The sequence below is a fragment of the Microcebus murinus genome, chromosome 1 (genome assembly GCF_040939455.1).
Source record: "Microcebus murinus isolate Inina chromosome 1, M.murinus_Inina_mat1.0, whole genome shotgun sequence".
NCBI lineage: Eukaryota > Metazoa > Chordata > Mammalia > Primates > Cheirogaleidae > Microcebus > Microcebus murinus.
In genome coordinates, this window is record NC_134104.1 from 99,327,892 (window position 1) to 99,337,881 (window position 9,990).

Below are 9,990 nucleotides of genomic sequence, written 5' to 3' on the forward strand. Positions count from 1 at the left end.
GCAGTAGTTTCCAAATCTGGCCATGCACCAGAGCCACCTAGAATGTAAACAACATGTATAGACAGAACATGTAAGTCTCAGATGTGGCTGTGGAATAGAATATGTTATCAACCTGGATAAGCATAAAAGTAAATGTGTTTCTGACATAAGTCAAGTAGTCAAAGAGAGGTACTGCAAGAAGAAGAGAATCTTTAAGTGGGGGAGTTAAGAAACTTGAAAATTAATGTAAGAAGATAGATCTATTTAAAGTGCCTAATAGAACAACAAAAAATAATGCATAACTATCAAGTTAGGAAGAAGAGGTGGGAAATAGTGTTAGGGAACTAATTAAGGAGTAAGTACCAGAAAAATTCACAACAATCATAGTTAAGTATTTTTACTACTTGATTTTTCTTGCCATGTAATAATTTTAATTTTTCTTTATGTTTTATCTTTATTTTATTACATAAAAAGAGTTTCTTGACCATTATCTACCTCACTGGAGGTAAGACGCAGGAATCTGTATTTTATAAGCTCCCCAATAGATTCTGCCGTAAGATATGACAAGCCATTGGATGATCTTACCCAAGGGATTAGTGTGTTGAGAAGATGGAGCATGATTATCTGGAGAATGGGGCCTTTGGAGGCAGGGAGTCCAGTTAGGAAAGTATATAGTGGTCAGGCCACAATAAATGAAGGCAGTTAATAATAGAGATGGAAGGAGACATAAGATTCAAGAAATGGTAGACCTATAACGTTTTGAGATTTGATCATAGGATATTGAAGGAAAGGAGAACTTAGGCTTTCTCTCAGACTTAAAGCTATTTTTGACACAGTCAGTTACAGATTGAACTCCTTGTTCTACTACTTTCCCCCCTCCTCACTACTGCACTTGACTAGTCTTTAAAAAAAAAAAATAAAAAAAAATAAAAAAAAAAAGCTATTTTTGAGTATCACCAAATAAGAATACAATTATAGGACAAACAGTTTAAATGAGTAAGGCAAAATAATAAATGTGTTTTAGACAATTTGAGTTTTATGTGTCCATGAAATGTAGTGGAATTATCTTGCAAGTGTTTGAATTTTATGCATGCAAAGCTCAGAGAAGTGAAGCTATAGATGTTAAAGTCCTCAGCCTAGATGTAGTAGCTGAATTTTTTAATGGAAGGACCACCAAAATGAGAGTGTGTAGAGTGAGAAATGAGCCCAAGATAACTTCCTCTGTTTAAGAAATGGATAGAGGATGAACACTCATGAAAGGGCAATTTAACTTCATATTTCAGAGACCTTAAAATTATTTCTCCTCTAAAGCAAAAACAAGATCAAATTTGCATATCAACACATTAAGTATATATATTATTTTTAATGTTTCTGCATATGATTTATTAAACTCAATATTTATAGAGAAAATTCTCTTTTCCCATGAAATACTGTGTTCAATTTTGATCATTTTTCCAGTATACTTAACAGGTGTCTTGCATCATTTATTAATCACTAGTATTTTAAATCTTTTATTCATGTATGCTCACGAGAAAAACTTGGCAGATGCTATAAAGTGGGAAGATTCTGCTTTTTACTTTTAACAAACAAAAGCAATTTTACATGTTGTAATTCTTTATAAACATTGGTTATATATTATTCTGCTGAACAGATAGAGGTCCCATGGCTTGCTTATATACTTGCAGTTAGATACTCAGGCTATTAATTTTTTAAAGGTAAATATGCTATATCTTTGTGCATAAAATCTTTTTATTTTAAGATTCAGCTTTAGAATAGATTTCTAAAGAGTTTATATAAACTCTAAAGAGTTTATAGTCCAAAAATTGGATTATATGTATTCCCAAGATTATTGTAACTTGTCACTACTTTTTAAATATTACTATTGTTTCACTTCATAAAATTTCTTGCAGGACTGGAGAAAATTGAACAACTTCAAAATCATGAAAATGAAGACATCTACAAATTGGCCTATGAGATCATTGATCAGTTCTTCTCTTCAGATGATGTATTTAATAATTTTGTAGTTTTCTTAGTTTTATATATAAACATAAGTTTGGATGAAATAATATAGTAAGCTAGGGGATATACATTTGTGGGTTTTTTTTTTTTTTTAATGGATTAAAATAGATGTGTGGCAGTAATGTCACTTACTTTGGAAACATAAATATTTCAGTATTTTAAAATCCCTTAAGGGCATATTAGCTCTAATGGCAAAAAGATAAGGATTTTTTTTGACAGTGGATAAGTTAGGCTTTATTTTCACTTTATGTCTTTATAGTTCTCATTTTTAAAAAAAATTTTAATAACATGACATGTTTATAAATGAAGCAGTGATATTAGTATATCCTATATTAAGTTCTTTATGACAATAATTAGTTAATATATATACACACATATAATATATATACATAATATATATACACACATATATTGTCACTGTTATTTTTATTTTGTGACCAAAGCCAAATAGGAAGATAATAAATAAATAAAATGAAAATAATCATAAAATATATCATCAAAATAAATCATCAAAAAAGATCAGGCACTATACAGTTAAGATATGGTATAATCTAAAATATCTTCAGATTGTCAGTATGTAGTAGTTGAAATTTAAATATTCACTTACTTTTAGTATTGCCTGTTTGGAAAAGTAAATCTAAAATTAAAGCAGTTGCTCCTTAGCAAATTATAATGGTTAGATACAGCCACCAGTAGATTTCTTGAATGATTTCTCAACTTTCAGAAGAGCCATATTCTTTTAAGGGTATCTTTAATCATATAACTTAAAGTTAGATTTTTTGAAAATCCTAATTTGCAATGTGGTGACAAAGTGCAGTAAGTTGACAAAGCCTTAGGATTTCTAATACCCCAACAATACAGTTCAGATGATGTATATAGTTATAGGAACTACACTGTAGGTTTGTAATTTTATGGAATTTCAAAATGAACATTCTGATAAAGCATGTAGAATATTATTTATCCATTATTAACAGACCTATTATAGGTTGAGTGTCCCTTATCTGAAATGCTTGGGACTAGCAGTGTTTCAGATTATTAATTTTTTAGTATTTTTGAATATTTGCATTATATTTACCAGTTGAGTGTCCCTAATCCAATATCCAAAATGCTCATTGGAATGCCATTTGTGCTCAAAAGTTTCAGATTTTGGAACATTTTGGATTTTGGCTTTTCAGATTAGGGATACTCAACCTGTATTTTATTATTTTAAGCCCAAATACCCTTTGTCTCCAATTGCTATTAAAAGGTTAACCAAAAGATTACACTTACTTTCCAAAGTGGTGACAGCATTAGTTTTTTTAATTGTCACTAACTTTATACATTTGCACAGGTACAAAGGAAATTGTAGTGGGTACCAATGTGTACCTTCCCAATTTGAGACCTAGGACCATCTCCAATTTATTATTGCTCCTTCATTCTTTTGGATGATATCCATCTTAAGTATTCTCTTAAGTTTATTCTTATTTTGGCATCCCTTAAGAGAAAGCTTTACAAAGTGTTTCAGCTTTCTAAAGGATGGTAGGACAACGTTGACACTTATCTCTCTTTTAGTATAAGGGTAATGGGACTACTGTAATGTCATTTATTATATATACTTTAAAAGTAATCATCACATTCTTTTTCTTTTATTGCCTAGATTGATGAAGATCCTAGCCTTGTTCCAGAGGCAATTCAAGGTGGAACATTTGGTTTCAATTCATCTGCCAATGTACCAACAGAAGGGTTCCAGTTTTAGAAAGATGTTGTGGAAGTTAGGTACAATGCAGCACTGAGATATATATATATATATACATATATATAAAAAGGTTTGATCCATCAAGTTTGGCTCATGGGATCTGCTGCTGCATTAAATCGGGAAAGAAAATGTGAAGATTTCATTTGGAATCACAGAAAATGCCCAAATGAGGTCAAGATGGCGAGTGGGTGCGAGTGAGAATGAGTGGCAAAATGTAACGAAAACTTTACATGAATGCTTACTTAGGTTGTTCAAAGTAAAAAGGGCTACAGGTCACAGATCTTCAGTGCCTGAGAAGGAACATTGACTTACTCTTTATCAATTGAGGGGAAAGTGCAGTACTGTCATCTTCAAGCCTTGTAAGCATGAAAGAGAATAGGATGCCCAATAAGTCAAAGGAAAATGAGCCCAGGCCTTGCTATGAAGCAGTGTGTGAATGGACAATGTCGAATGAATGTCTGGCTCAGTGATAGAGAGCCAGGTTCATCTTTCAAATCTAGGGCTCTTCACTCATGAAGCAGACTCCTAGTCCTGGAGTGACTGTGTACGAGAGTGTGGTTGTGGTGCTGTATGTGAACGCATGCAAGCTTGATTTGCCTTCAGGGGGCTGATAACAAACCTAGTAAATCATCAAAATGAGATCATAAGTGTTAATGTACACTGGACATGAAAACAAAGACCGGTTTAGCAGCAGACATTGGTTTACTCTGCAGCCTGTGTTTTCTATTTTCCCTCTTCCCTTTTCTCACCTCCCTCCCTTTTTTTTTTTTTTTTTTTTTTTTAGTTTTTATTTACTTTACCTAGTATGGCTTTTTTTACTTGCTTCTCAAGTCAGAAAACTTTTCAGGAAGGTTTCCCTGTGCATTTGCACCAGATGAATGTTTGATGCTATGAAAAGCTTTCCATATCATCAAAACTAATTTGTGTAGATTTTTGCATGAAAAAAATCATAAATTTCCCTCAAAATAGACTGTGTTGCAGTACACAAGTTGCCATAATAGTATAAAACGGTAAAATGTGCTTAAAAGGCCATCCTTTTCATTTTCAGAGATAACATAAAGATCTTTGCATGAGGTAAATCTACAGCATAGTTCATTTTTAGATTTTGTTGAGTCCTGTAAAGAAGAAGAAGAAAAAAGTTTCATTTGTGGTAGAATACCGTGCTGTGTTTAAATGTTACTTGTTTTCAAGCTTTGTTTTCTATGAAAATGATATGGAAACTTCTAAAATGGAATTTGGTGCATATGTACTGCTGAATAAAAACCGATGAAGAGGTTTGAGTAGATGTACAAATCAAGTAATGGTTTGAACACCTTTAATAATATGCCTAATCTGTTCAATTGTTTTAGAATCTTTTTATCTTAGATGTAGGCAGCCATGAACAATCTATTTTGAGCCACTTTAGGGAGAAAACTTTGTATTTTTAAAACTTGCATAAAAGTTATGCAAGTGGTTTTTATAAATTGGAATAATACCTCAGTTTTGAGGTTATGCACACTAAATTAAATGTGACATAAATTAATTTGTACAAAAAGAACTCTTTATAAGGTGGCTCATTGTAGGAAATCCTGTGCCTTCCCCTTTGAGCACAAGTGTTGCATGAACAACAGTTTGCTATAAGAAACATACCAGATTAGCCACCATTAGCATCTATATCTACTTTGTGTTTAAAAATCAACTGGTAATTCTGAAACACTGTAGAATGGATAAAAATTATTTTGTGATCATAACTCTTTGTTGAACTAGAGTATTTTTGCAGCATTCCTTGTCATCAGAAACATGGTTAAAATTTAAAACTAGAAGCAGCAGAAAACTAGCTTGTAAAATTTATCCAAGTAGAGTGCAGGCTAGGCTGTCTTGGGGAAATAAACATTAAAAGTTAAAGCAATGTTTTACATGGGGTGTGTGTGTGGTGTGTGGATTTTTTTTTATATTAATGTAAAGTTAGATTATAACTCAACAGCTTATATTAGCTTCTTGTCTTTCTTAAGCTTTTAACTAGAACCAACATAACAAGAAATTTCATAGGTTGTATAATTACAGTATGAACATTAATATTTTAGCACCCTGAATGTGTTCATTTGACACTGTGCTTCTGCTTTCTCCCTGTCCGAGCTAAGGTTTTGACCTTGCGTCACTCTCCAGCAAAATAAATTGAGAAAGACGAATTGAGCTATATTTTCAGTATTACTATAACTTCAATATATGGCTCCAAAAGATAGATTGCTTACAAAGCATGGTTTTTACCAAAGGCATTAGTTACTGAAAGGTGAACATAACAGTACTTCACATAATTTGTGTTTTTGGTACACAAAAATCTGATTCCAGTAAGCCAATTAGCTTGTAATAGGCCAAATTATTTTATAGAATAGTTATTCTTATATGTAAGATAGATAAGGGTGATATTAAGATATCTGAGTACAGGCCAGGCACAGTGACTGACACCTATAATCCTACCACTCTAGGAGGCTGAGGTGGAAGGATCACTTGAGGACAGGAGTTTGAGACCAGCCTGAACAAAAGAGCTGAGACCTTGTCTCCACTAAAAATAGAAAAAGCCAGGCTTGGTGGTATGCGCCTATAATCTCAGCTATTTGGAAGGCTGAGGCAGGAGACTCACTTGAGCCCAGGAGTTTGAGGTTGGTGTGAGCTAGACTGATGCCATGGCACTCTAGCCCTGGCCACAGAGCAAGACTCCATCTAAAAAAAAAGATCTCTGAGTAAAGGGCTAGTTCATAGTCTAAATATTTTATTTCTACCTGCTGCGTTATACAGGACATTGATATTCTAGGAAGGGCTTTTCTGTGTCTGAAATTGTTTAGTACAGTTAATAGTTCACCACAGTTACGTAGTTTAAACACAACTCTTTTTTTTAATTCTCCAGTGATCTAGGAAATGGATTCATTTTATATATAGACTGTTATTTTTGATGAGGGAAGAAATGGAATAATAAGCTAAATGTTCCTGACTTTTCCTGTCTTAAACTCTTTTTTGAGCATTGAGCCCTTCTCAAGTGCTATAAAAATAATATTAGAGGTATGTGAGAAGCCCTAGAAACAATCTTTAAGGATATTTCCTTTCTAATTCTCAAAAACTTCAGTAATTGTGTGTCATGGTGATATTAATACTTTCCATGTTGCTCTGAGCAAACCTGGAACATTTCTATAATTGAAGCTATCTAATTAAAAATGCATCTGGAAGAATTTTGAGGAGAGGGGTTTATCATTTAGGCTTACCTCAATGCATAAGTTGAGGGGCTTTTTGTTTCTCTAAAGGTAAAACTGCATTGTAAAATGACTGGGTTTATTGAAACAATAATATGGGGCCCCCTTTTTGGATTCTCCATTGCCTTGGTTCCCTCAAGAAAAATGTTACAAAAATTAAGCTAAGATTTGCCTTTAAAGACTAATTGCTTTGTAGTTGTGGTATAATTACCACAGACTTAGTGTCTTAAAACACAACGTATATTATTTCACAGTTTCTGTAGGTCAAAAGTCCAGTTATGGTCCTCTACTCAGGGTCTCACAAGACTGCAGTAAAGTTGTCTGCCACAATCCATTTCCTTGCAGCTGTAAAACTCACAGCTATTTGCTTCCTCAAGACTAGCTGGGTAATTTCTGGTCTTGGGGAACACTCTAAGCCCTCCTTTAAAGGTCTAGCCCGATTAGATCAGCCCCTACCCCTCATGATAATCTCCCTTTTGTTTAATCCAAAGCCAAATTGATTATTAGATACCTTAATTACACCTGCAAAATCCTTTCATCTCATTGTCCAGTCACAGGTAACATCCATCATATTTACAGATCCTGCCCACACTCAGGGAAGGAGTTATACTGGGGATATGTGTACCAAGAATGTTGGGAGCCATCCTAAGAGTTCTGCCTACCATAAGGAAATGTTAGTATTTAAAACTGGAACAATTTGGAAGTGATCACTTTATATAGTGCAAGCTTATTTTTGGATCAAAATCACCTGTGAGAACCGAATGAAAACTACAGACCAGCTTCCCCAAAAAGTTGCATAAATGTACAGTTTTCCATACATTTTTAAGGCATTGTTAGGAGTCTATGAGGTAGAGTATGAATGATCTGTCCCAGCCCTCCCTCCCCTTCAGGTGATAGAGTTGTCAAGAGGTGGCAAAGTCACACCCCTACAAGGGCGAGATAAGGCCCAGATCTCAACTCAATTCCCAGTGCTTTCCAATTACTATTCTAAAGGTAATCCAAGTTCGTTTAAATTTATGAACAAACGTAAAAAATGTTTATGCAGTTTTTTCTATGTTGTATGCTGAGGAATGGCCAACATTAGTTGTAGAAGCTTGCCTAAGAGTTTTGAAATTAGTTGACCTTTTTAAAAGGTTTTCAAGATCCATTTTAGCTATTAAGAAGGTGCACTGTTATCAGGCTGACTTAGCTTTGACCAAAAGCAGTTACCATTTAACTTCTGATTGTTTGGTAGATTGTTTACCTTTCTATGTATGAAATTTCAATTAGAATCAATTGAATATTGAATGCCAGGATATCTGAGTACTGTACCTTTTTTACTTCTTGATTATTCATTGGCAAAATTCGTTAATGTCAGCCAATAATTTAATATGACATGAGGGAAAAAATTTGCCCAGATATCTGATGCAATATTCCCAAACACTGTTCTAGCAAATTTATGCCTAACAAACTTGACATTTTGAACATTTAAAGGAAAAAGTTTTCTTCTTAAACTTTTTAATAAACACAATGTATGTTTTAAAAAAAAAATACAGTAATAAAAAGTTGCTGTATAGATGCCTTTAAATAGAATCAAGGTCCACATTGATGGCATTTGTGCAATCTTAATAATTAATAAAGGAAGGTGAAAAAATGATGATTGGTAAAACATATATTCCAGTGTGATGGGAAGCAACTCTGGACTGTAATGTCAATTTTACATAAACTAGCACATCAGTCATTTATAGGGAAGGTAGATTTAACGTGTTTTCCCTAAAGACTTAACCTAGCATTTTCATTAATTTTGAATATTGCTTGTAAATCTAGGCTCTTTAGGTGACAGAAATTTCATTCAGGATGTCGATGTCAAGCTGTAATGTTGATAAAAGTGGTTTGACAGCTACTACTTTGGGTATAAGAGCAGCTAAGTATGAAGACAAGTAAATGTTCCTACAGATTCTTTCTAAACTACCTCCCACCAAAGGATTGTAATACTCCCTTAGCACTTTTCTCTTTGCCCCAATTCCTGCCTTCTCTCCACAAATTTTATGTCTTTTGTAGCTCTAAATATGCTGCCTAGTCCAGGTAACTTAGCCTTTGCAGACTATCGGTTCTTCCAGTTTTATTTTTTGTAAAGAAATTTGTAATAACTTGTTCCACGTAATGTTTTTCTTTGTTATTCTTCAAGCATGAATCCTATTTTCCTTGACTATATCTTACCTCTGATCTGTATAGCTGATGGATTCCTTGACTATGGTTACTCTCTAATTTTACCCAAGATTTCTGTCAGCTTGTTTTTACTCTTACTTTGAAACAACTTAAAGTTTTCTAATAACCTGCTTAAGTCTACATGCTTTTTGTGGCGCTCTCAATCTCCAGTTACCTGCCTTCCAGATAATTACCTCAGTGTCGTCCTCTCCATTCCTCTGAGTTTTGAGCTCTGTGAGCCACCCTTCCCCATCTTTTGCACATAGTAACCTTTTTATTCTGTTTAAGTACAGTGATAATATCCAACTCTTGGACTCAGCTAACGAAGGTATTTCTATTTATAAAAGGGGACGGGGCTCCTTATTTTGACTCAATTGTGATTGGGGGAATTAAGATAACTTTATTCACTCTCCTATGGTATTACCATATTTCTTGTTTCTTCTGGATTGTGCCATTTTTCAACTCATTAGCAAAAAATGTATTACTCTGGGTGTTTTCTACCTCCAGCCATTTCCCTTTGTACTTGCCAATGTGTTGCCGTAAATGGGTATATTCTGCCACAAATCTAAGAAGTTCCCAGTGCTGTGTTAAAGGTGCATCACCTATGTAACTAGCAATTCTGCCATGTCTATGTTGTTATATCCAGTCCAGTGGTCTTTAACATAGTGGCAGTTCTGATCATCTTAACCTTTTAGTTAAGGTTAAGTTATATATGTGTATATAGAACAGGTGCAGAGAAACTAGTTTTTTATCTTTTTTTTCCTTTGAATCAGTTTAGATAGATAGTCTAGGACAGCTGAAATACCTAAATAGTAACTTCTAGTCTAAGTCAACTTGTAATAAGAG

General features: G+C 33.8%; 1 protein-coding gene across 1 annotated transcript in view; it reads left to right on the forward strand.

Annotated features, from left to right (window-relative positions):
* KPNA4 (karyopherin subunit alpha 4) overlaps positions 1 to 4,124 on the forward strand; it is a 60,601-nt gene extending 56,477 nt beyond the window's left edge. Inside the window, exons 16-17 of the mRNA XM_012782768.3 lie at positions 1,890 to 1,984; positions 3,635 to 4,124. Of these exons, the coding sequence (XP_012638222.1) occupies positions 1,890 to 1,984; positions 3,635 to 3,733 (194 nt within the window). The 3' untranslated portion in view covers positions 3,734 to 4,124. The remainder of the gene's footprint in view (positions 1 to 1,889; positions 1,985 to 3,634) is intronic.
* The last annotated feature ends 5,866 nt before the right edge of the window (positions 4,125 to 9,990 follow it).